The sequence below is a fragment of the Cetorhinus maximus genome, chromosome 24 (genome assembly GCF_964194155.1).
Source record: "Cetorhinus maximus chromosome 24, sCetMax3.hap1.1, whole genome shotgun sequence".
NCBI lineage: Eukaryota > Metazoa > Chordata > Chondrichthyes > Lamniformes > Cetorhinidae > Cetorhinus > Cetorhinus maximus.
In genome coordinates, this window is record NC_135902.1 from 21,030,786 (window position 1) to 21,056,971 (window position 26,186).

The window sequence follows — 26,186 nt, forward strand, 5'->3', positions numbered from 1 at the left end:
CCGGGTCAACACCGCACTTGCGGTCTGTTTCCGGGGTCGAGGTGATGTATTTCCGTTTCTGCATCGCCATCTTGCTGCCCTTGGTGGATTCAGGAGCCGCTGTAGGGACAGGTGAGGTGCTTAATGGGGAAGGGGAAAGGGAGAAAATCCGAGGCGGGGGGCAGTGGGGTTATCCGTTAGCCCAGGGATGGGGTTAAGGGGGAGCAGGAGGAAAGCCTCAGCTATTTATAATACGTATTGTGATTTAGATGAAGAGACAGAGAGCAATGTATCCGAATTTACTGACAATATAAAGTTAGGTGGAAATGTAAGCTGCGAGAAGGAAGTAGAGAGTCTGCAAAGAGATATAGACAGGTTAAGTAAGTGGGCAGCGAGATGATAGATGGAATTTAATGTGGGGAAGTGTGAGGCTATTCATTTTGGTCATAAGAATAGAAAAGCAGAATATTTTTAATAAAATGTGAAGCTTCCAAATGCTGAGTTCAGGGACCCTTGGGTGTGCTCATACAAGCAACGCAACATTTAGTGGGGAGGAGGGCTGTGGGGGGGGTAAATGAAGGACAACCAGGGCAATGGGAAAGGGAATGAAGTTTGTACCATGGTGATTTTTAAAATATTCACCTAAAAGTATCGATAGTATAAAGAGAACCAATAAAGGTCATCGAAGGGCTTAACTATATATCAAAGATTATTTGGAGTAACTTGCAGGGTAGGGGAGTAGAGACCATGTTATGATATCAAAGGATGGGCTATGATTGGGCAATTCATAGAATCATTTAGCCCATGGAGCCATGTCAGCTCTTTGGTAGCCTATCTAATTTATCCCATTCCCTTGTTCTTCTCCTTAGTCCTGTAATTTTTTACTTTTCAAGTAAGGGTACTGGAAGGGTGAGCTGTGATTTGAGAATGATACAGATGTTAAAGATCAATGCAGGTGCCTTTTTTTGAAATGTTTGTGAGTTGCATTGCAGTTGTTGGTCTCATTCCCAGTATTGCTACTCTGGTGCAGCAATTAGATAATTGCAATTTCACAATTAAGTCCATGGGAGAGGCAAAGAAATTGAACAGACGATGCTCCAGATGCTGTCACCTCGAAAGGCAGCTGCAAGCCATGCTGTTAGCACAGCAGCGCTTGTGTTTGAATGTGCCATTGTGGGTGATCCTTCAACACTATGACCTGTTGCTCTGATTTCCCTGATCTCAGTTTCTCTGATCTGTTTTTCCAGACTGCAAAGATGGCCACTCGGCGGGTTGCCATGAAAGCTGTTGACTGGTTGGCGTTTGGCGAGCGGATCCCACCCAACCAGAGAGCTATGTTTAATGCACTGAAAACCCGAAGTGATGCTCTATCTAGCAGGTCAGTGTCTCTGACCCCCCACCCCTGCCAATCTTAGTTACTAAGCACACTGTCAGTACAAGAATGTGGTCTGATGTAAATTCATAGCAGGTGCATCCAGATCTTTGTCAACAAAGATACTTTTGTACTTTCCCCAAACATTGCTTGTGCTCATCAAAGTGAAGAATATTAGTGTTGAGGTTGGAACATTTTCCATTTCAGGCACCCAGCGCAAACATCGAACACTCCCGGGGCATTTTCAGCACAGGGTGGATATGTAGACTACATAGCACGGAAACAAACCATTCAGTCCAGCCAGTCCATACTGGTGTTAATGTTTCACTTGAGCTTCTCCCTATCCTTTCTCATCAACTCTATTGGCACAGCCCTCTATTCCCTTCTCCCTCTTATGCTTATGTAGCTTCCCCTTAAATGTATTTATCGTATTGACCTCAACTATACTCTCTGGTAGTGAATTCTACATTCTCACTGTTCATTGGAAGTTTTTTCTGAATTTCCTACTTGAACATATTGATCAGAGAACTGTTACAGCATAAAAGGAGGCCATTCGCTCCATCATGTCTGCACTAGCTGTCCAAATGAGCATTTCACTTAGTGCCATTCCGCTGCCTTCTCCTCTTAACCCTGCACATTCTTCCTTTTCAGATAACTGTCTTTTGAATGCTTCAATTGCACCTGCCTTCATCATACTCTCTGGTGCATTCCAGACCTTAACCAGTTGCTACATGAAAAGGTTTTTTCTCATATCGCTTTTGTTTCTTTTGCCAATTACTTTAAATCTGTGCCCCCTCATTCTCGATCCTTTCAAGAGTGGGAGCAGTTTCTCTCTATTTACGCTGTCCAGCCTTTCATGATTTTGAATACCTCTATCAAATCTCTTTCCATCCTTCTTTTCTCCAAGAAAAACAGTTCTAACTTCTCCAATCTATCTTCATAATTCCTTATCTCTGGAACCATTCTCGTGAATCTTTTTTTCACTCTCTCCAATGCCTTCACATCTTTCCTAAAATGTGGTGCCCAAAACTGGATGCAATACTCTAGCTGAGGACAAACTAGTGTCCTATACAAATTCAAAATAACCCCTTGCTCTTGTACTCTATGCCCCTATAAATAAAGCCTAGGATACTGTATACTTTATTAACCATGCCCTCAACGTACCCTGCCACCTTCATACATCCATGTCCCACTGCTCCTCCACCCCTTTAAGTTGTACCCCTTATATTGTTTCTCTATGTTCTTTCTGCCAAAATGAATCACTTCACACTTCACTTGCCACCTGTCCTCCCATTCCACCAACTTGTGCATGTCCTTTTGAAGTTCTACACTATCTTCCTCACAGTCCAAAATGGTTCATTTTGTATCATCTGGAAATTTTGAAATTGTGCACTGTACACCAAGGTCTTGATCATTATATATCAGGGAAAGCAAGGGTCCCAACACTTGCCCTGGAGGACTCCACTACAAACCTTCTTCCAGCTTGAAAAACATCCACTAGCCACTGCTTCCTGTTTCCTTTCACTCAGCCAATTTCGTATCCATGCTAATGTCTCTTTTATTCCATGAGCTATAACTTTGCTCAGAAGCCTGTTGTGCGGCTCTATCAAATGCCTTTGGAAGTCCATGTACACCACATCAATAGCATTGCCCTCATCAACATTCTCTGTTACCTCCTCAAAACAATCAAGCAAGTTAGTTAAACTTGATTTTTCCCTTGAGAAATCCATGTTGGCTTTCCTTAATTAATTCTCATTTGTCCATGTGACTATTCATTTTGTCCTGAATTATTGTTTCTAGAAGTTTTCCCACCACTGAAATTAAACTGACTGGCTTTTAGTTGCTGGGCTTATCTTTACACCCTTTTTTTTGAACAAGGGTGTAATATTTGCAACTCCCCAGTCTTTTGATACCACTCTCAAGTCTAAGGAAGACTGAAAATTCCACTCCCAGTTTCCTCAGCATTGTGAGATGCATCTCATCTGGTCCTAGCGCCTTGGCCAGTTTATGTACAGACAGCCTATCCAATACCACCACCACCTCAATTTTAAACCCTTCTAGTATCTGAATTAGCTCCTCTTTCACCATGGCCTGGGTAGCATCTTCTTCCTTGGTAAACTCAGATGCAAAGTATTCATTTAAAACCTCAGCTATGCCTTCTGCCTCAATGCATAAATCCCCTTTTGGTCCCTAATTGGCCCTACTCCGTCTACTAACCTTTTACTATTTATGTGCCTATAGAAGACTTGGGATTCCCTTTTATGTTAGCTGCTAGCCTCTCTTCATATTCCCTCTTTGCTTCTCTTATTTGCCTTATCACCTCCCCTCTGAACCTTCTATATCCAGCTTAGTTCTTGATTGTATTTTCTACCTGACATGTCATAAGCACACTTCTTTATCTTAATTTCTGTCTCTCTGATCATCAAGGGAGCTCTGGATTTGTTTACCATACCTTTCCCCTTCTTCTCCTCTTTGAAGGTAGCCCTTTGATCGGCTACCATTGTTCCCACCAACCTTTGACTCCAATTTATTTGGCCCAGATCTGTTACCGCATTGAAGTTGGCTTTCCTCCAGTTATTTATTCTTACTCTATACTGTTGTTTGTCCTTTTCCATAGTCAGCCTGAACTTTATGATACAATGATCGCTGTCACCTAAAGGTCCCCTACTGACATTTGATCCACCTGGCCAACCTCATTCCCAAGAACCAAGTCAGCAGTGCCATCTTTCTTGTTGGACTGGAAACTTACTGCTGTAGAAAGTTTTCCTGAACATACCCTAGGAGCACTTGGCCCTCTCTGCCCTTGACACTACTACTATCCCAGTCTATATTTGAATCACCTCGCACCCAGGAATATTTAACACCTAATCCTGCCCTTCTTTGAGCCAGGTCCCTTTTATAGCCACAACATCGTATTTCCATGTGGCAATCTGTGCCTTGTAACTTGCCAATCTTATTTACACACACCATGCATTTACATACATGCACAGTAACCCTGATTAAGACTTTAATATGTTCTCCCTTACTCTGATCCTACCTATTAACTTAATATTCCTTATCCTAGTGCTATCTGTTTCTCCCAGTATTCTGTGTACCTTGGTATTCTCCTCTGATATTACGTCCTGATTTTCACATCCTTGCCAAGTTAGTTTAACAGTAGCTTTAGCAAAACACCCCACAAGGAACTCAGTCTTGGCTCTAGTTAGGTGCAACCTCTCCAGTCTGTACAGGTTCTATCTTCCCCTGAGCTGTTTCCAAAGTCCTAGGCATCTAAAGCCCTCCCTCCTGCACCATCTTTCCAGCTACGCATTCATCTGCTTTATCCTGCTCTTTTTATACTCACGTGTGGTACTGGGAGTAATCGGGCGATTACTACTTTTGAGCTCTTGCTAATTTCCTACCTAGCTCTCTAAATTCTGACTGCAGGACCACATCCCTCTTTCTGCCTATGTCACTCATACCAATGTGGACCACGACTGCAGACTGTTCACCCTGTCCCCTAAAGCTCTCAACCTCACTGATGCACCACAATGACACCAGTTGCTCAAATTCTGAAATCCGGCGCTCAAGCTGCTGTAACTGACGACACTGCCTGCATGAATGGGAAGCCTCCTGGAGTTCTCACATAGTGCAGGATGTGCATCCTAGAGGTCAGAGCAGTCCTGCCATTTCTCTGATTATTCGTTAACTTTGCTAATGATAATAAACCTTACTAATACTGAAATAAAAGCAACATCCTTCCTGCCCTACAGAACTCATTTCTTCCCATCTCGATTCCATTCTCTTTTCCCTTTACAGTCTTTTCCCACCTACATTCGCGATTCCTCTGATGTCCTACATTATATCAACATTTTCCAATTTCCTGGCCCGAACCACCGCCTCTTCCTTATGGACGTCCAGGCCCTCCACACCTCCATCCTCTGCCAGGAAGGCCTGAGGATTCTCCGCTTCTTCCTTGAACAGAGACCCGAACAGTCCCCATCCACCACCACTCTCCTCTGCCTGGCTGAACTTGTTCTATCAACGGACAAAAGCAGATTATGAGCTCTCTCCTCCAACTTGACCCCTTTTTTAATTCAATTTGCCCCTGACCCACAGTGCCATCTGTCACTTGTTTTTATGTTTTGCTTTCATAGAGTGCTGACCCTTGTTTTGCAATTAACACCTTCTGCTATATTACCTTTGTGCCACTCTCAGTACCTTCTTTAGTCTTTAACACTACCATTAACACTCCCTTTGTCTTGTGTCCATGAAATCTTTGTCAAATCTCTCCTGAGGTCCCACCTATACCTGACCTTCTATTTTGTTCCACCTGCTTCACCCCCTCTTATACAGTATAAAATCCATCACGTTTCTACCTCTCTTCGGTTCTGAAGAAGAGTTATACGGACTTGAAATGTTAACTCTGTTTCTCCCTCCACAGATGCTGCCAGACCTGCTGAGTTTTTATTTCTTATTAATACACTGATACTGATCTATTGTTTTGCTGGAAACACTGAATAAAGCTCTCTACACCGCTTATTGTCTACTCCAAGGGCAGGTGCAGCCCTGGTTAGATACAGAGTAAAACTCCTCCATTATCCCATCAAACTCTTGCAAGGCAGGTGATCAATGAGACAATGAGAAGGCGCTTTACTGTTTTTCAAACCCCTGCTGTATCTGAGCTAAATCCTAACAGTGTGTCTAAATGGAAAGTGCTCCATTCCAAGCTCAAATATGAACAGAAATACTCAACCCATAGTAGGTTAGGCAGCATCTGTGGGAAGAGAAACAGAGCTAATGTTTCAGGCTGGTTATCCCTTGAGCACAAAATTCACACAAAAAAGCAATAGATTCTCTCCTGGTGGACAGGTCTCTAAAGATGGGGTAAGAGGGGTATCTGTGTGGGGACTCTGGTCAGTGATTGTAGCCTGCTGTTTCTGCTTCCCCACAGGTTGACTTCGCTTCCTGAGAAACCTCCGGCCATTGACTGGAGCTATTACCGGAAAGTGATTGTGAAGGCCGGTATGGTGGACGAGTTTGAAAAGAAGGTGACAGAACAGCTCCACATGTGTTTGGGTGGGTGGGGAGTTCAGAACAGGCAGGGAAAGCACAAAGAATGGCTTGTGTGTGCTCTCTTTAAACCTGAACAACTCGAATGCTTTTAAAAGGGAGTTAGTTGCTTAAAAAAGAATAATGTTACAAGGTATGGAGAGTGAGTAGCATTAGACGGAGATATAAAAGGGAATGGAAAGTAAGCAGGAGTCTGGGATTAGATTGGATGTGACATAATGAGGGTGGGGGGGGTGTGTGTGTGTCGGTGAGGGGTAGATATTGGGACCAGACTAGGTAGCTCATGTGGAGAAAAACACCAGCCTAATAGCCTGTTTCTGTGCTGGAATATTGTCTGCTCTGGTATTTGTTGTGAGTTTTGTATCTCCGTCTCTGTAGGAAGGTAAAAATCAAATCAGTAACTGAATGGTGATAACTCACCTCTCCGGATGGATTCTCTCATCTCCCAGTGATTACGAAGCTGCAAAGAGCAATACTTGCCTTTATTGGAGGAGTACTTTGCAGAACAGGTTCAGTTCTATGGGTGCCAGGCACTTGCGCCTGAGCCTGGACCACAGTGAGCATCACAGCCACATGCTGCTGATGTTCATAAATACTTGCAGGCCAGCCAGAGTTACTGGATGGTGATCAGGCATGGGAGCCCCAGCTGGGTTTTCTCCTGTCAAGCCTGGAAGCTGAGGCAGTCTATCACTGGTGGGACCAGATAATTCTGCACCAGTGGGAATTGAAACTGCTGCCTTGAGGTGTGAATGACTCTGCGTTTACACAGTTGTGATTCTTGATTGACAGTTACCAAAATATTTGCTGCAGATAACCAACTGTAGTCTCCTAATATGTTACAAACATACCGAAATGACATGTAGGTAAAGACCCATTGGTCCTTCAAGATTACCCCACACTCGTGTAGCAAAATTATTGTAGGTACCCCTACCTTGCCACCCAACCCCCAACCCCAGCAGTCATGTAATCTGGAAGAGACAAAAAAATAATAAAAACCTAGGCCTGAAAAATGGTGGAAAAAAATCTGGAAAATTCCTTTTTGATTTCCCCAGGCATTCAAAACCTTAACAGTTAACACTGACTCTGCAGTTGTAAACTGTTAATCCGCTCACCTATATGTTCTAATCTCTGCCAGTCAGGAACTTGCTCAGCTCCCTGTTGAAGGCTTGGAGAGTGTCAGTACCCACTACAGCATCCAGTAACATGTTCCAATGGTCCACTGCTCTATCTAAATGCATTTATTGAGAAGGGGCTGGATAAACGCATGAGAGAGAAATTAATAGAAGTGTATGTTGATAGGATTAGATGAAGGAAGGTAGGAGGAGGCTTGTGCAGAATATAAACAGCATGTGGACCTGTTGGGCTGAGTGACCTGTTCCTGTGTTCTAGAGTCTATGCTTATTCCCACTTCTGTGTGGTTTAAATGCTTGTCCACTAAATTTCACAGGATTGAGAATTTCATACAGTACTTCTTGGTATCTAATTTAGTAAACAGACCAGTATCAGATTTCTCGGTGGAACAGTGAGTAATTGTAATCCAGGTCCTTTCATAGGATGGGGAGTGGGTTGCAGGAAGAGTTGTGACTGATAGTTTCATTTTATAATTTCTGTCTTCTCTCCACCCCTTTTCCTCCCCCAAATAGTACGAAGTGTTGAAGATTCCAGAACCTGTTGACACACAGAAGGAGAAGATCAACACCCAGGAGCAAGAGGCTGTGAGTAACAAACCCTTTTTCTTGAAATTGACACAGGTCTATCATGTGGTACAGTCAAATCGACTCTTGGAATGCAATGGGTCTACATTCAATTAATGTTTCCTTTTTATTCAACAGGATAAGAGTGCTCAGTCCTACGCCCAGGCTTCAAAGGAGCGGATTTCCAAATATGAGAAAGAGGTATTAAAACTGCATATGGTACCAGCTGGTCCTGTGGGCACTGACCCTAGCTGGGCCCTGGGTCCTGTGGGCCCTTTGGGTGCTGACCCTAGCTGAGTCCTGTAGACGGGTCCCTTGGGCACAGATTGTTCTCTTTAACATTATGGGTGTGGCCATTGAGTGAGTTCCAGCCTGCTGTCTGGGGGCTTTACTGCAGCATTTGACCATGTCATCATTTGACAGTTACATGTGTATTTCCCAGCAGGAGTCTCTGAATGACATGAACCCTGGATGCTTTTACCTCCCTTATCATGACCTGAGTTGTGAAAGCAAATTTCTACCTTCTGAATCCTGTTAATTCAGCACCCCGTGATTGGAAATTTGGTTCCTTCTGGTCTGTAAGGCACCATTACATGTTGGCTTTACCACTGACTCCCTGGGAGAACTTAACCAGGTTTCACTGGACTAGTGTGTAACCATCACAGCCAAGTCCAACTCAGTCCTGTCCCCACCCAATATATATGCTCCTGGGAAGAGTAAAAAGTAGACTCAACAAGAACCTGCTCAGAGCCCAGTACTAATGAGGAGGGGGCTGTGTATTCGGTGGGGTCTGCAAGGTGGCTTTATATGATTAGGGTGGGAGAAATGGGTGTGAGTCCCTGGAGGGCAGATCTATATCCTCTGGTCACCAATATGCTGTAATGTGTACATTTATTAATTTGTTCTGCTCATTTGCTGTTTTCCAGCTAGCCAAATTCAAAAGCATGGTCCCATTTGACCAGATGACCATTGAGGATTTGAATGATGCTTTCCCTGAAACCAAACTGGACAAGGAGAAGTATCCCTTCTGGCCGCACAAGCCCATCAGTGAGCTGTAACTGTCTCCTGCTCCAGCCTATGCTCTCTACAAATGTAACTGTCTCTTGTAAAATAAAAGTGTTGCATGAGTGTTCCCTCTGACCTCCCTCTCTTGGTGTGTTACCAGGAGCTGTACAACTGGCAACTTCTCCACTCAACTTAAATGAAACAAAATATTGCACAAAGGGAAGGTGTATCTCCTTCACTTTTTCCTTCTCATCCTCTCTTGAAGAAGCTGACCTATTCTAGAGTACAGATCCGTGAGACTGCATGTTCCCCAGTATCTCATCCAGATGGTATTCTGTGAGATTCTAGAGGGTGTTAACAAACTATTTGGTGATGGGGGCATCACATAACTTGATTATCACTACAGAAATCACTCAATGGAAGCAGGCATCCTGGTTGATTTACTCCCCTTCTGTCTGTTACCATTTGACATCAGTTTCTTCATCCAGTTTCAGTTAAAATAATGTTCTGGCTTCATCTTTTCTCTCCTGCTTGTACCTTGTACTCTGGTAGGCCCTCTTTCAATCTAAAGAGTTCTGAGTTTTGCTACTCTGTGTTCTGGGATCAACCAACATCACTTAAAAATAAAGGCAGATTATATGGTCATTATCTAATTACTGTTTGTGGGAGCATGTGCATAAATTGACTGTAAACCGTTTTTGGCCATCCGAAACTGGAAGGCGTAATATAAATAGAATTATTCCTCTTGTTGTGGATAAAAAAACCCAGTTACTGGAATGGCGTAAATACAGTGCAATACTTGTAATGACCCACCCATGCTGATGTCGGTGGGGTTAAGTGCTTCAGACGTGACTCTAGGTTGTCAGTCTGCACCCCAGCAGGGGCTGCTGCAATATCTGTTTTACTCTTGCATCTCTTTGTGTTGAAATCTGGGATTGTCTTTGACTAGGGGTTGATATTTATTACAGTGAAGGAGCTGTTCTGTGCAGCCACAGATATAAATCTTTGGCACCACCTGCCAAATGTAAATGTTTGTTTGTAGTTGGCCATTTTATGCTTTAGTAAGTTTTTTTCTCTCCTGTTCCTCAACCAAGTGGTCATGCTACCTCTGTTAGACTGTAGATGCTGATGATCTGTTCCAGTGGAGTGGAATCGCTGCCTGATTTAAAAAGAAAAAATCCTTCCCTCACATCTATGTGAGGGACCAATGGTATATCTATCACTGCCCTGGCTGAGATTACCTTACTCTGCAGAAGATGGGGGTTGAATTTAGGATCTAATGGTTTGTCTTGCTTGTTGCTTCAGCCCCTTGAGGCACTGGGGAAGGTTTTGTATGAATATTTGAAAAGATTTTTCTCCTGTTATAAATGATCTAATTATATAGGGTTGTTTCCCCTTTGCTTCAGGCATTCTTCTGACTAGAATGAAGTGTAAATGATGCTGCAGGACCAAATCACTCACTGGCTTCCTTGCTGCAAAATCGTGGGGAGTGTTCGGTTAGCTCCCGCTTTACCAAACCAGCTCATGCAAGGAAGGAACTCCAAAGGGCTGAGAAATTTTCTGACTCAATAAAAGAGCAAATTGTACTGCCCAGTCATATAGGTTAGTAGCCAGTGAATGAGTTCAAATCCTGAATTCAGGTTGAAATATCTGGAATTAAAAGCTGGTGTCAATAAAAGTGATTATGGAGCTAAAAGCAAAATACTGCAGACGCTGGAAATCTGAAATAAAAACAAAATGCTGGAAAAACTCAGCAGGTCTGGCAGCATCTGTGGAGAGAGAAACAGTTAACGTTTTTGAGTCCATATGTAGCCTTCAGAGTTGATTATGTAGCTGTTGGATTGCCTTAAAAACCCAACTGGTTCAGTGTCCTCACCAATGTGATTGATTCTTAACTGACCTCTGAAGGGGTATAGAAAACCAGCTAGTTGTTTAAAGTTGTTGCTACCTTCTTGGGACAGCTAGAGATTGGCAATAAATGCTGACAGTGCCAGCAATGCCCACTTCCCAAACATCTTTGTTCTTTCATGGAATGTAGGTGTCGTTGGAAAAGCCAACATTTGTTGCCCATCCTTAATTGCCCTTGAACTGTGTGACTTGCTAGGGCAGTTAAGAGTCAACCACATTGCTGTGGGCCTGGAGTTGCATGTAGGCCAGACTAGGTAAGGATGGCAGATTTCCTTCCCTAAAGGACATTAGTGAACCAGATAACTTTTTATGACCGATAGTTTCATGGTCACCATTACTGAGACTAGCTTTCAATTCCAGATTTATTAATTGAATTTAAATTCCACCAGCTGCCCCAGAGGATTAGCCTGGGACTCTGGTTTACTAGTCCAGTGACATTACCATTATTCCACTTTCTTCCTAAAACATAACTAATGTTGAGAGGGCCGAAGGACGTGGTGTTCGTAGTTCCCCATTCTGCCCTATTCCGCCCTTTAAAGTGAACTCAAATTCTTGCAGCCTTGGATCAGCCTGGAGAAGGAACTGCCCCAAGACTTGAAACACCTGGGTAGGCTGTTATAAGTCCTAGTGATGAGTTTGGAGGCCACGCTTCAATTTTGCTGGCTGTTGGCCCATGGTATATTGGCAATAATACTTAGAAAGGTCCCAGTATGGCTGTCATAGGGTCAGGAATTATGTCTCACTGGTGTAGTTGGAGCAGAGAGAAGGTGGGATGTTCTGTGGTTGGAACTATCACCTTAATGTGACATTGTAGGGGAAATGTTGTCAAATGCTATACCCGATGGGAGTGTTTGGGCAGTGTAGAGGGAGCTTTACTCTGTATCTAATCTGTTCAGTACTTGCCCTGTGAGTGATGAAGCAGTGTGGAGGAAAATGTTACTCAATATCTAACCAGTGCCTTGCCTGTCCTTGGTGCGATTGGGACAGTGACGAGGAAGTTTTACTCTCTAACCTCTGCTATATCTGCCCTAGGCATGTTTGACCAAGTGTGCTCCACATTCACAGTATCCAACTCTCCCTGTGACCATCTGACCCATTCCTGGTATTTGGTCATCAGTTGTTTGCTCAGAGTCCAAGCTGCGGGGGCAAAATGCACTTTTACATACAGTTGTAACCTGGAGCTATGGATAGTGATAGTAGAAGCTCCAACATCCTTTCCATCACATGGCTGACCAAGAATCTTTCCCACTCTTCACTACCTGTCATTGGACTATGTAGGAAGAATTTGCAGGTTGATACTCAACCTGTTTGACAGCATTATAAATGCATCTTCTTTGGACGTCAAGTCCAAGGGAGGAACTTGAAACTTTCTGGTTCAGAGACAGGTACGCCATCATTGTGCCACTAGACCGACCTAGGAGTGTTTGATTAGAACACTGGGTTGGAAAGTTTTCACTAATACTGTATCACTAATTGATAAAGCACAATATGTAAAAACAGCTGAGCTATTTAAACTCCTGATGCTGATCTTGGAAGGTATAAAACTTTGTTTTGACCCCTCAAAGCTTTTATACACGTGCAGCATCCTCATCCAGAGGTTGTGATCCTACTGAGGTCCATGTGAGCAGTCAATTCTCTGTTGCGGGCTGGGGCAAGGGTATATCTGTCTCAGTGAGCCGAGGTGGCGAGTGTTCCTTTAAGAAGCTGGACCAGCGGGTGACGGGTGACTTGTCTCTTTAAAAGGGGCGGGGCAGCATCAGTCGCTGTCGATCCTTTTCCAGACGCTTCTCTATCAGTCTGGTGGGGAGATGGCGATCAACAGGCCGGGGGAGCCCGGTAACCAGAGGTAACCGGGGGCTTGTGGGGAGAGGGGAGCCAGGCCAGGCTCGGCTCAGGCTGCAGACACGCAACTGGGCCCGGCTGGGAATTTACTAATATTTATTAATCAAGTTGATTATAATACTTGTATTAATTTAATCTATTAATGTGAATGATACTAACTGTATTTATAAATTATAATATAGAATGATAACAGTATAAGAGGAGGCCGTTCGGCCCACAGTGCCCCTGCCAACTCTTTGAAAGAGTCCAGTTAGCCCCACTCCCCTGCACTTTCTCCATTCGCTTGCAATGTTCTCCCTTCAAGTGTTTATCTAATTCCCTTTTGAAAGCCACTATTGAATCTGCCTCCTCCACCATCTCAGACACCACATTCCAGATCACCATGCTGTGTAGAAAAAAAAATCTTTTTTCCTCATGATAGCTCTGGCTTTTTTGTTAATTACCTTAAACCTGTGTCCTCTGGCTACTGACCTGCCTGCCAGTGGAAATAGTTTCTCCTTAGTTACACTATCATCTATAATTATTGAGTGTCAGCTTTGATATCACTCTTATCTCTGAGTTAGCACGTTGTGTGTTCAAGTCTCACTCCAGAGACTTCAGAACAAAAATCGAGGCTGACACACCAGTGCTGCTCTGTTGGAGATGCTGTCTTTTGGATGAGACGTTAAACCAAGTCTGCTTTCTCAGGTGGCTGTAAAAGATCTTGTGGTACTTGTTCGTAAAAAATCAGGGGGGGACTTCTCCTCAGCAGCCTGGCTAATATTTAGCCTCAGTCAAAATCACTAAAAAGCATATTATCTTATTATCACATTGCTGTTTGTGGGAGTTTGCTGTCTGTAAATTGGCTGCTGTGATTCCCACATTGGTTGTAAAGCACTTTGGGATGCCCTGAGAAAGGAAAAAGAAAGATTTGCATTTATATAGCACACTTCATGACCACCAGACATCTCATAGCACTTTAAAGCCAATAAAATAGTTTTTGAAGTGTAATCACTGTGGTAACATAGGAAAGGTTGCGAAAGTTGCTTTGTGAATGAAAGATTTTCTTTTTTAACTCCTTGATCAAATCTCTTAACATTCTCTAAGGAGAACAGTCCCAGCTTTTGCAGTCTCTCTGCATAACTGAAGTCCTTCATTCCTGGTATAATTCTAGTAAATCTCTTAATTATATTCTGTCCAAGACCATGACTCCCTTCCTAAAGTGATGTGCCCACAATTGATCACAGGACTCCAGCTGAGGCCTAACCAGTGTTTTATAAAGATTTAGTATAACTTTCTTGCTTTGGTACTCTCTGCCTCTGTTTATAAAGCCAAAGATCCCATAAGTTTCTTAGCAACCTTCTCAATTTTTATTCCACCTTCAAGTATTTGTGTATGTGCATCCCAGACCTCTCTGTTCCAGCATCCCCTTTCAAGTTTATATCGCCTCTCCTGATTCTTTGTACCAAATTGTATCTCTTCACACATCTCTGCATTAAAATCCACCTGCCACGCATCTGCCTATTTCATCAGTCTGTGTCAGGGGTGGGCAAACTTACTTAAGAGCAGCGCACGAGAATGTTCACATATTCGAGAGCCGCAAGACATGGACAAACTTTACACAGGCTAATTGCTCCTAGTAGTAAGGCCTTGTGGGTCTCCATCCTGGCTGTAAGTCTTTGAAAATCTGGCTGATGTATTGTCAAGGCTCTATGAAGAAGCTCTGTCAGGTGTTGATTTGCAAGGACTGCAAGGTGTTTCGATTTTACAAACTTCAATACGGAGTACAGCGATTCACAGCAGTATGTTGTACTGAATCATGAACGGGTTTACAAAAAATGGTGAAGCAGGATCTCAACTTCTGCAAGTCATCAAACCTGGCTTGAAAATGATCAAACAATCCTCGTAATTTATCCCTGTGTTCTTCGAGTTTGTGACCTTTTGCTTCAAATCAGGGAACATGTTTACCCTCCTTTTGACATGGGGAAAGTGGTTTAAGTTTCTTGACAAGTATATCTCTTTGCAGAAGCCTTACTTTATTCTGGAAACTGAAAACTGTCTAAGGTCAGAAATAACCTTATCCTTCACCTGGAGTGTCAAATTGAGAGTTTGTAGATGCTGCATAATATCAGTGAAAAACATCAAACCCTGCATCCATTCGTTATCTTCCAGCTGTGGATAGGATCTTTTCTTCAACAAAAATAATGATTGGCTCCAACAGTTCCACAAACCTATTCAAGATATTGCTGGTTGACAACCTCCTCACAATGCAGTAGAAAGGGACTTCGTCAGATTTGTCTTTGAGATCCAGCTGTTCAGTAAAATTTTTGAACTGTCGGTGAGTCTTCCCATTTGAGCGGATGAAATTGACAAAGACTGTTTTCACAACATTTTTGTATTTGAAGTATCTGGCTGCTAGATGTTCACGATAAATGCTGCAATGAATAGGGAGAAACTCTGGAAATTTGGGAGCATTTTTCAAGAGTGCAATTAGGTCTACATGTTTCCCCAACATTGAAGATGCTCCATCCGTTGCAACACTGACAAGTTTATCTAGTGATACTTTGGCATTTCTCAACGTTCTGTCAAGTGTATCTTTTATTTCAACACCACGAGTTGTTTCTTTTAGCGCCACTAAGTCCAACATTTCTTCTTTCACAAATACATCTGAGGAAACATAACAAACAAATGTCGCCAGTTGTGGGTTGTCTTGTAAGTCTGTGGATTTATCAAGAACTAAGCTGAATGCTAACGAATTGCATCTTGCTTGCAACACCAGCACTGATCTAGGAGATGCACCTCTCCGTAGTATGGTGTGAAATTGGAATTTGTGTTATTAGTCACTGAAGTTTTGTGTTCTTTGGATCTAAAACTGCAACAACCTCAGCAATATTCTTCTTATCAAATTCTCCATCAGAGTATGGGCGTTTAGCACGAGCACAATTCCATGCCATAACAAAGCTAGCTTCGGTTGTTGTGTCAGCTTCCTTATTGAACATTGAGAGTAGTGTCTGCTGACTATTTTGGGATGATTTTAAGATGGTTAACTTGTTTTTCTGTAATTCTGATTTAGGAGGATAGTCAGATGAAAAGTTTTGTGATTTGTTTCGTAGTGGCATTTCAAGTTACTGGCTTTATAGTGAGTGAGTGATGCATTGCAGATAAGGTATATAGGTTTCCCACCTTTAACGGTGAATGTAAAATCTTCCTCCCATTCTGGCTTAAAACTTCTGTTTTCATCTTCATACTTTTGTTTCTTACAATTTTGACAATGTCATTTTCGTTCAGGAAGTTTACACGGGGTTAACAGTTTTTTTCCTCCTTAACCTTCCAGGCTTCAGAAAATGGCCACTGAGAGTCACTTGGGGAAACTACACAAGAAATCTCGCGACAATGTTGGAACGAATCGGTAAATAGGGGAATAGGAAATCGTGAGATTTCTTTTATAGTTCCCCCTTGGTCCTCCATAGGGCCACGTGAGTCTGTGATACGAGTGTATTTAACAACAAAGGATGTTGTTTTGGTCATTTCTGTTCGGACTCACTACACAATCTTCAAATGTTACATGGTTGGTGAAGTGAGCCCTGTAAACTCAAGAGAACTTCAAAATACACCTTTTTTTAAAAAAAAACTTTTAATAGGTGCCCTGGTAACTTCTCTTTGCCACGGATTTAAAAAAAAACATCTTTGGAACTGAATCTGGAATTTTTTTGTTTGACATTAAATTTGAAACAAGCAGCAATGAAAGCACCCAGAAGTGTTTATTTTAAAATGGAATTTTATAATAAAAATTGGGTTCCTCCTTTCTTTGATATTGTCAGGGGCAATAAAAATAGAAAAACCAAAAAGGTCCAATTATTAATCTGGCCTCTGTCATCTGCCCTCAGGGTGAGCAGGTAAGAGTAAGGTGGAATGGATGGAATGTTAAAAGTTAAGTGACTGGCAACAGAGCAAGAGGAAAAATTTCCATTTTCAATATGGTCAAAACACCCGGCCAAATTTTAAGTATCAAACATTCACTCCCTGTGAACAAACCCTTTCTAATCCCCCTCCCTTGCCTGTAAAAGCCCCCCTCCACCTACCCCAACGAGCAAATTGCTTCCCAGCTATCTAATTCTGTACTCAAAGTCTAATTTCCTCTCCCCATGAACAGACCCCTGTCTAAATACCCCCTCCCATGAACAGACCCCCCCTATCCAAGAACTCCCTGAGAACAGATGCTGAGCTAGACTTTGACTTAGTGTAATCATGCAACCTGGGTGTTTGTGAACCAACTGTCCAGAAAATGTGAAGAAACAGCTAGAAACATGGAGAGAAGATAGAGATAGAGTTGCCTGCGGGTCTTTTACCTCCAAGAATCACCCAGACCCTGATCCTTGTAAAAATTCTACAGACTGCCTTAAACATAGATGACTCCCCTCTGTCCCTCTCCCATTCACTGCCGCCCACCGACCCTCCCCACCCCCACGCCACCCGTACCCACTCAGTCCACGATTGGTGTTGTTTGTACATTAAATATTAACAGCGAACCTTCCACTTGTAGCACAGTTCGTCTCTCTCTCTCTCTTTCCTCCCCTCCCTCTCTCTCTTTTCCCCCCCCTCCCTCTCGCTCTCTTTTCCCCCCCCTCCCTCTCTCGCTCTCTTTTCCCTTCTCACTCTCTTTCCCCCCTCCCCCATCTTAAACAGAGTAGCACATTAAGAGCTCAGGATACACGCTCTCAATTACGCATTCTCCTCATAACATTTCAATAGAGAAAAAAAACTCAGTTATAAGCTAGAGGCTTAAAAGTTTGAGACACAGTTGCGTCCACCTTTATGTAATATCTCACTCTGTGTTTCTTGTTATCTCTCTCTTTGTATCCTGTCTCTCAGTTCCTATCTCTCCCCTGTTCTTTCTCGTTCTCTCCATTCCTATCTCATTTGCTTCTTTTTAACAAATTGTCATGTTTTTAATTTGTCATGTTTTTAATTTGTCATGTTTTTAATTAATAGAGGGAGTTAGAGAGTGGGCTAAAGGGGGATAGAGAGACAGAAACAAATCCCCCCACCCCTCAGATCCTCAGTAAACTGAATTCAAAAGGCCACCATATATCTCATTTAGCCTTTACACAGATTCAGGACATTAATTTAAAGCCCTTCCAAGTGTTTTGAGGATATCTCCCCTTGCTCTGTTGTCCATTGCTTCACCTTCCATCCATTCCACTTCACTCTTACCTGCTCACCCTGAGGGCAGGTGACAGAGGCCAGATGTCCGCTCGTGTTCATCCTAAATCTATTTCTGTCCTCCTCTTTTATCTATTTTCTTCAAATGAAGGCTTTGTTTGCTTTCACAATTCAGCTCACTTGCTTTGCATTAAATAAATATAAATATGTTGGGAAAAGTTATACTATCTGCTATTTAACAGCGTGTCTCTTTCTTTCTATCTCAATCTGTCTGTATTGTGTTGTGAATGGAATAGCTGGGATTTTTAATCAAAGTGTTAAAGCTCCCCTTCAGTTTGATGTTACCTCCTCCAAAGCGCTATTAGCCAGCTATGCAGCACAGGGGAAGAGCTGCACTCTATGGATTGGCAAACTGCATTTTGGCCACTTCTGGGCTATGTCCTCTTGATGTCTGTTATCATTTCCCCCCAACTGTTTACCACGTTTTCGAGTTGTATCATCAGTGAACTAAATTATTACTTCCATACCCAATAGTCTGCCCAATACAAAGAAAGTGTAGAGGGCTTTTTGCTCACTGTTATTAAAGAGTTAATTGGACAGCAGTCTCTGGCAGAAGCACATTCACATTTAAATGTGGAAATTAGAAGTTGTTGTTGCAAGAGATGCCACAGGGTGTGCTCATCAGTCCTCACTAATAGACTCAGCATTTTAAGACATGCAGTGGTGTGAACTTGGGTAATGCCCGCCAGTTTTCCCCTAAAGATGAAATTAAAAAGGCTGTTGCATTCAGGAATGAGTGAATTTTTAATGATGTAACAAAGAATCTCTCTAGCCCTCAAAATGTAATTTTATAAGTGTGGAGTCCAATTCCTTCAGAAGATTTGTTGAAGATTTAAAAAAAAGATTTAAATGATATTTACCTTTTTTGTCTGTCTCTCAATCACATCTGTCTTCCCTGATCTTTATTCTGCTTCTTGTACATGATTTAAATCTAATTTATGTTCCGGCTTTATACTTCCTAGTTTAGACTCTGCATGGCTTTGTGAGGATTCTTCAATCTGATTGATTGAGCAGCCTTGCTGTTGCTTGCCCTGCTCACAAATGCCCTGTTGTGGATTAGAGTTTGTCTCTGCTCAAAACCTCACTAAAACGTGGGTAGTGTTGGCAAGGTGAGCAATCTCCTTTCCCGGGTGGCCTATGAATCCAAACTCCCCTTTTAATTTTTATTCAATCCAATATCACTACTGCTTCCTCCTACTTTGGCAGCATCGTCTTCGCTAGTGAAAACAATGCCTCATTTAGTGTCTCAACCATACCCTCTGTCCACAAAGCCTTTTTGGTTCTTAATTACCCCCACCCTTCTTTAGCTACATTTTTACCATTTATATGTTTATAAAAGACTTTTGGGTTCCCTTTTACATTAACCTTTTTACATTAACCTTTTTACATTAATCCGTTCTTATACTCTTTTAGCCCCTCATTCCTTTTTTTAAGACCTCCTCTATTTTCTACATTCAGTTTAGTTCTCTAATGTATTGAGAACCTTACATTTTCTGTTTATTATATTAATCTATAATTACAGAATTTTACATATATTAATTATTTATATTCATTATATTATTAATAATGACTACATGGTATATGCAGCACCGAAATAGGCCATTCTGCCCAATCAGTTCATGCTAGCTTTTATGCTCCATTTGAGCCTCCTCTTATCCTTCCTCATCTATCAGTACAATTCTCTATTCTCTTCTCCCTCAAATGTTTGTCTTGCTTCTCTTTAAATGAATCTGCACTATTTACCTCAACCACTCCCAGTGGTAGCAAGTTCCGCATTCTCACCACTGTTAGGGAAGTCAGAAGAAACATCTTTATGCAAATTGATTTCTTGGTGATTATCTTCTATTGGTAATTCCTAGTTTTGCCCTTCCCCATAAGTGGAAACACTCTGTGTCTATCCTGTCAAAATATCTCAACTTCAAGGACCTCTATTAGATCACCCCTCATCCTTCTTATTTCAAGAAAAAAGAGACCCAACCTGTTCATCCTTTCCTGATGGATATAAGTTTGCATTTATAGTATCATCCTAATAAATCTTTCTTGCACCCTCTTCAATGATTTTGTATGCTTTTTATAATACGACAACAAAAGCTGTTCACAGTATTCCAACTGTAGTCTAACCAAGTTCAATACAGGTTTAGCATAACTTCTCTACTTTTCCATTCTATCCTTCTAGAAATAAACCCTAGTGTTTGGTTTATAAGAAAGCAAATAGGAGCATGGGTAGGCCATTAAGCCGTTCAAGCCTGCTCTGACATTCAATTAGATCATGGCTGATCTTGCATCTTGCCTTCACCTTCCTGCACTAACCCCATATAGCTTGATTTTCTAATATTCTAAAAAAATGTAGTGGTCTCTGACATGGATATACTTAACAACTGAGCATCCACACCTCTCTCTGGTAGAAAATTCCGAAGGCTCAAAACCCTTTGAGTGAATAAATTTCTCTCTTCTCAGTCCTAAAAAGCTGACCTTTATTCTGAGATTATGGCCCCTATTTCTAAACGCTTCAGCCAGGGGAACCGTCCTCCTAGTACCTACCCTGTCAAGCCCCTTAAGAAAGTTATATGTTACAATAAGATCACCTTTCCATTCTGCTAAACTCTAGGGAATATAAACTTAGTCGACTCACTTGCTCATGATAGGACAATGGCCACATCCCAGAAGTCAGTATCATGAACCTTCGTTGAACACTTTCTAAAACAAATATATCCCCACTTTGGTAAAGAAACTGCAACTGTAAACAGTACTCCAATTGTGCTCTCACCAAGGCCCAATACAATTGCAGTACGACTTATACTAATATTCAAACCCTTTTGTAACATACCATTTGTCTTCCTGGTCCTTTGCGGTACCTGTATGTTAACTCCCTATGATTCATGTACAAGGACACCCAGGTCCCTCTGAATATCAACGTTTCCCAATCTCTCACTGTTTAAAAAAAATATTTATTTTATTTCTGTTTTACTAAGCAAAGTGGATAACTTAATATTTCATATTTGTTCAATGTACTTGCCCACTTGCTTAACCTGTCTATATTCTTTTGCAGCCTCTGTGTCCTCCACACAGCTTACTATCCCGCCTAGCAGCAAACCTGGATATTTCATATTTGATCTCCTCATCTAAATCAGAAAGAAAAATGAAAGACTTGCATTTATATAGCATTTTTCATGACCACTGGACATCTCAAACTGCTTCACAGACAATGAAGCACTTTTAAAGTGCAGTCACTGTTGTAATCTAGGAAATGCAGCAACCAATTTGCACATAGCAAGTTCCGACAAACGGCAATGTGATAATAACTAGATAATTGTTTTTGTGATGTTGATTGAGGGACAAATATTGGTCAGAACAGTGGGTATAACTCTCCTCTTCAAAATAGTGCTGTGGAATATTTTACGTCCACCTGAGAAGGTCCTCAGTTTAGTGTCTCATCAAAAGACAGCATTGCGGATAGTGCAGTATATTAATTGTGAATAGGTGAGGCCCAAGCAGGTGCCTCACTAACTCCAACCCGAAAATGGTCTGTTTATTCTTTCTCTGTTTCCTATCCATTAACCAATCCTCAACCCCTGCTAATATACTACCCCAATCCCTTTTGTTAAGGCCTTATTAACTTCCATCACAACTTAGTGATTTGTGTATCTGTACTCTCAAATCCCTTTGCTCCTCGAGTGGTTAGGATCTTGAACGCATTGCCTGAAAGTGGCAGATTCAATCGTGGCTTTCAAAAGGAAATTCAACAAGCAACTAAAGATGGAAAATTTGCAGAGTGATGAGAAAAGAGAAGGAAAGGGGAGTGGGACTAGCTAAGTTGCTCATGCACAGAGCCGGTATGGACATGTTGAGCTGAATGGCCTCATCCTGTATTGTAAACATTCTGATTCCATATCTCCAGCGGCAGCATGGAAGGAGCAAGACATATAAGTTAAGAGCCACGGTCACCTTGACATCCCCAGTCAATGCTGCCCTTGCCCTGCTTTGAGGTCGCAGTTGTGGCTGCAGCAGATGGCAAATTTCAGTCATCACCTCTTTTGTGACGTGAAGCCGTCTCGAGCATTGGTCCATGCTGAAGTTGAGGTAAGAGAATTGCTCCTTAAACACCCTCTGTGGATATGGCCCACTACTGAGAGCCTTGCTCTCTCCTTCTCCTCCTCCTCCCTCTTTTAGTGGCTTGTCCTGCTCTGTATGTCTCTCTGTTCATTCAGTTATGCTGAATTCCTAGAGGAAGGCCAACCAGGCACCCATGTCTGCAAGCAACCTGTTTCAACACAAGCTTTTAAATACATGAAATTTCAGTACCAGCTGGACCATTCCTCTAGACAATTCAAACTTTGCCAAGTATAGGAAAACTGCAACAGCCAGAAGAGCAACTAACCTATAAGTAGTTCATGATCCCTTTAAATAACGGTACTGGGAGGCCCCGCATGCCATTTAACATGCTTTCAGCATAGGCCGGAGTGTGGAGTTCAAAACTAATTGATGTCATAACCTTCCTGCTCTGCATACTGCCTGCTCTTGGTTTTTGCATGGATGCACCCAACATTTTTTCTTGTTGGGATGTGGTCATCACTGGCAAGACCAGAATTTATGGCCCATTCCTAATTGCTGTTGAGAAGGTGGTGGTGAGTCACCTTCAACCACTGCAGTCCATGTGGTGTAAGTACACCCACAGTGCTGTTAGGGAGAGAGTCCCATGATTTGATCCCGCGACAGTGAAGGAACGGCGATATATTTCGAAGTCGGGATGGTTTGTGACTTGGAGGGGAACTTACAGGTGGTGTTCCCATGCATCTGCTGCCCTTATCCTTCTAGGTGGTAGAAGTCGTGGGTTTGGAAGGTGCTGTGGAAGGAGCCTTGATGATTTGCCGCAGAACATCTTATAGACAATACTCACTGCTGTCATGGTGTGCTGGTAGCGGATGCTTAAGGTGGTTGATGGGGTGCTGAACAAGCAGGATGCTTTGTCCTGGATGGTGTTGTGTTTTTGGAGCTTCACTCAACCAGGCAAGCAGAGAGTATCCCATCAAGCCCCTGATGTGTGCCTTGTAGATGGTGGACAGGCTTTGGAGAGTCAAGAGGTGAGTTACTTGTAGAACTCTCCGCTCTTGTGTGTATATATATATATATTATATATATTTATATATATAGTTGTCTCGCTAAGTCTTTGATAAATGATAACCCCAATTTCAAACAGTATCTGTTTCCCTGTCAAAAACAGAACCAGAAATACCTGGAAAAACTCAGCAGGTCTGGCAGCATCGGCGGAGAAGAGCACAGTTGACGTTTCGAGTCCTCATGACCCTTCAACAGAACTAAGTAAAAATAGGAAAGGGGTGAAATAGATGTTTTGGATTTCCAGCATCCGCAGTTTTTTGTTTTTATCTCTGTTTCCCTGTGCTCCTCCCCCTATTCCACCTCTGTATCTTTTGATCTGCAGCCACTGATAGATATTTAAGGGGTAGGCTTCTTCAATCTTCATTACCAGCAAATGTGTCAGAAATCAAAACACAAGATTCCCTCAACAGTTGTCACAGAATAACACTGAGTAATGCACACCAGCAGGTGCCAGGCACTTTTTCAAGTGTGTGCTGGTCTCAGCCAGGGTGCTATAATAGTTCACAGCTTCATAACATTGTGTAAAAAGGATTCTCCTACTCTCTGCCCCAAAAACCATATTTAAATCTCTGCCCCTTCAATCATTCCTGGTTGCTCTCCAGTGACTCCTGCCAGAAAGTACATGGATGGATAGCAGGTACCCAATAGCCCACTGGCGTTCACTATCTAGGCTGTTGGCCTGAATGAGGTAGTGGAGAAGTGCATGTGAAGCTGTCCTCTAAACCTCATGAGTGACAATCCCACTCAAGGTGATCAGGGGGAATCCGCTCAGTTACAGGGCAGTGTAAGAGGTAGGTGCCCCTATTTGAATGTGATGTAACATTGCACCCCTGTTTCCTGTGCTTGCAGCTTGCTGATGTTTTACGACCATGTAGAGCTGTCATTCAGTCATGGGAACGCCATATTGGAGGCTTTCAAAGGCTCAAGGAAGGGAACTGTTTACTTGATGCCATACCCAGTAAGTAACATTGCCCCTTCCACATCTGAGAAATACTGAAAAGTGCTCATGTTCATTCCTTCATTTAATAAACATATAGGCTTTTTATTTTCACGTACATCACCCAACAGTCACCACTTATCAGTATAAAAGTTAGAATGGAAATTTACCTTTCACTCCATGTACCAGGGTTCAGATCCAGACTAGATTAATGGCATGAAACTCTCCTGGCTTCTTACAGCATGGATTAGATGCAAAGTAAACCTTCTATAGTGTGAGTGTTTAATGGAACAATGCAAAGGGAACTTTACTCTTTAACTAACCCATGCTTTACGTGCCCTGGGAATGTTTGAATAAATTGTAAATGAAAGCGTTATTCTGTATCTAACCTGTGCAGTGCCTGACTTGGGAGTGTTTGATTCTGATATTGGATAATTTATTCCTCAACAATAATGTTTTTCACCCCGAGAATTGGTTGGGGGGTGGGGGGGACATTCTGTACATTTTTGCAGTGTGATGACCTTTCACCCTGATACATTACAGAAAGGAAAATTTGTAATTTTTTTAATGTTTGTGGAATCTAATTATTTTTAAGAATGTTTGAGTAAGAACTATTAAGAGTTTATATCAATTGGAAAAGGATAATTTGTAATTTTCCTGGATATTAAGAAATACTCGTCCACGTGTAACCTGGCAACCCTTGACCTGGAAGCAGTACCAAGGGGAAGAAAGTTAAAATACAGACGCTATCTGGCCAGACACTAAGGAAGAGCTATAAGCAGAGGAGCTAGAGGGTAATGGCCCAGATGCAGACACAAAGAGAAAGGAGACAGAAAGAGGAACACAGAGAATTAGGAGAAGTGAATCACACTCAGGAAGAGGTCAACTTTTCTATTTGACAGAAACGGAGACAGGAGCTCTCTGAGGTACTGTGCAAGCTGGCTAAGGTCTAAAACATGGAATGGCTCAGAGATGCTAAAGAGCTGGGTTTTTTTCCAAGAAGCTGCCAAACTTTGAACTGGGGTGTTATTGGTTGGTCGGTTGAAAGGGAATTCTGGAATGCTACACCATTAGGACTGTCGTAACCTGAGAGAGAGAGGGTTTGGAGAAGTGTGCCTTGCTGATGATAATTGTACCCATGAAACTCGAGGGTGAAAGTTGTCGGATAGGACTCCCGACCTATCCTGTGTGAATAAACAACTGCATATTGTGGAACTGTAGTGCCACATTTGTGTGGGGAGCGATGCGAATGCTTGTAGTAGTGTAAAATGTATCTTTTGTTGTATTGATTACTTAAAGTGAAGTTTTACTTTAAGCGTCATTTGCCTGTTAATTCATGTGTAATTTGTGTTGGTTCTGGTTCATGTTAAAATAAAAGCTACAAAAAGTGGAATCTTGTTGGCAATTTCTTCATTTGGGTGTTATTCAGTAAATGTCATTATTTTTATGGTTCCCCTACCTGTACCCACCAGTTCTGTACCCCAGTGTTATACAATGATGGACCTATACCCACCTGTACTATAGTCCTGGGTTACCCCCAGGATTAACACACATACTGTGTTAAAGTAACCCTGCCCCCAGCAGTGATAGAAATGTACATATGTAACTGGATGCATTTGTTTCTCATATTCTATGCCATAATCCTCTCCTGCTCCTGTGCTTTGCAGGTAGTCTTTGTGTCAAAAGATAGCAGAAAGGCACTGAAATCCTTCGTAATGCCATTTTCCCTGATGAAGGGCTGTAAGATCAAACAGCCAAAAGCTTAGGGCAAGCTACATTCAAAGGAACCATTGATGCTGAGCCAAATGGTATGCGGGAGTAAAGAGAATGTCCCAGTGGTCCTCCTGCGTGTGTTACCACAAGTAGAGGCAGAAGTGAGTGATGATCAACAGCTGATCACAGAGTTGCTTTATTGGGTGAGGAACTTTGAGGTCCTGCTTTTTCATTTCCTTCTTAAACTCAACTCTCTTCCTTCCTGTTGTTGGTTCTGACATGGTTCATGACTTCTGACTTTTCACCTTTCCCCTGCAGAATGTTCTGCACCCTCTGCATGGTGTTCCTTACCCTGGCATCAGAG

The 26,186-nt window shown here is 42.3% G+C and overlaps 2 protein-coding genes across 4 annotated transcripts in view; both read left to right on the plus strand.

Moving 5' to 3' along the window:
* On the plus strand, nucleotides 1-9,750 carry atp5pd (ATP synthase peripheral stalk subunit d). The gene is made up of 6 exons (XM_078570832.1): nucleotides 1-111; nucleotides 1,227-1,357; nucleotides 6,285-6,381; nucleotides 8,047-8,118; nucleotides 8,236-8,298; nucleotides 9,024-9,750. The coding sequence occupies exons 2-6, from the start codon at nucleotides 1,236-1,238 to the stop codon at nucleotides 9,153-9,155; spliced, it is 486 nt and encodes a 161-aa protein (XP_078426958.1). The 5' UTR covers nucleotides 1-111; nucleotides 1,227-1,235; the 3' UTR covers nucleotides 9,156-9,750.
* LOC144699692 (uncharacterized) overlaps nucleotides 1-26,186 on the plus strand; it is a 112,795-nt gene that overhangs the window by 79,553 nt on the left and 7,056 nt on the right. Inside the window, exons 2-4 of one of the 3 annotated variants that reach the window (XM_078570833.1) lie at nucleotides 10,860-16,240; nucleotides 21,953-22,134; nucleotides 24,022-24,130. In XM_078570833.1, coding sequence (XP_078426959.1) covers nucleotides 22,063-22,134; nucleotides 24,022-24,130 — 181 coding nt within the window. In that variant the 5' untranslated portion in view covers nucleotides 10,860-16,240; nucleotides 21,953-22,062. Of the gene's footprint in view, nucleotides 1-10,859; nucleotides 16,241-21,685; nucleotides 22,135-24,021; nucleotides 24,131-24,562; nucleotides 25,036-25,776; nucleotides 26,026-26,186 lie in introns of those variants that run through there. The other 2 variants (XR_013580593.1, XR_013580594.1) reach the window with 2 other exon arrangements.

What these genes read in the sequence shown, in the direction of transcription:
- atp5pd (XM_078570832.1), top strand. Translation starts at nt 1,236, where the DNA reads ATGGCCACTCGGCGGGTTGCCATGAAAGCTGTTGACTGGTTGGCGTTT. An exon ending in ACACCCAGGAGCAAGAGGCT is followed by an intron (nt 8,119 to 8,235) that starts GTGAGTAACAAA and finishes TTTATTCAACAG; the next exon opens with GATAAGAGTGCTCAGTCCTA. An exon ending in TTTCCAAATATGAGAAAGAG is followed by an intron (nt 8,299 to 9,023) that starts GTATTAAAACTG and finishes GCTGTTTTCCAG; the next exon opens with CTAGCCAAATTCAAAAGCAT.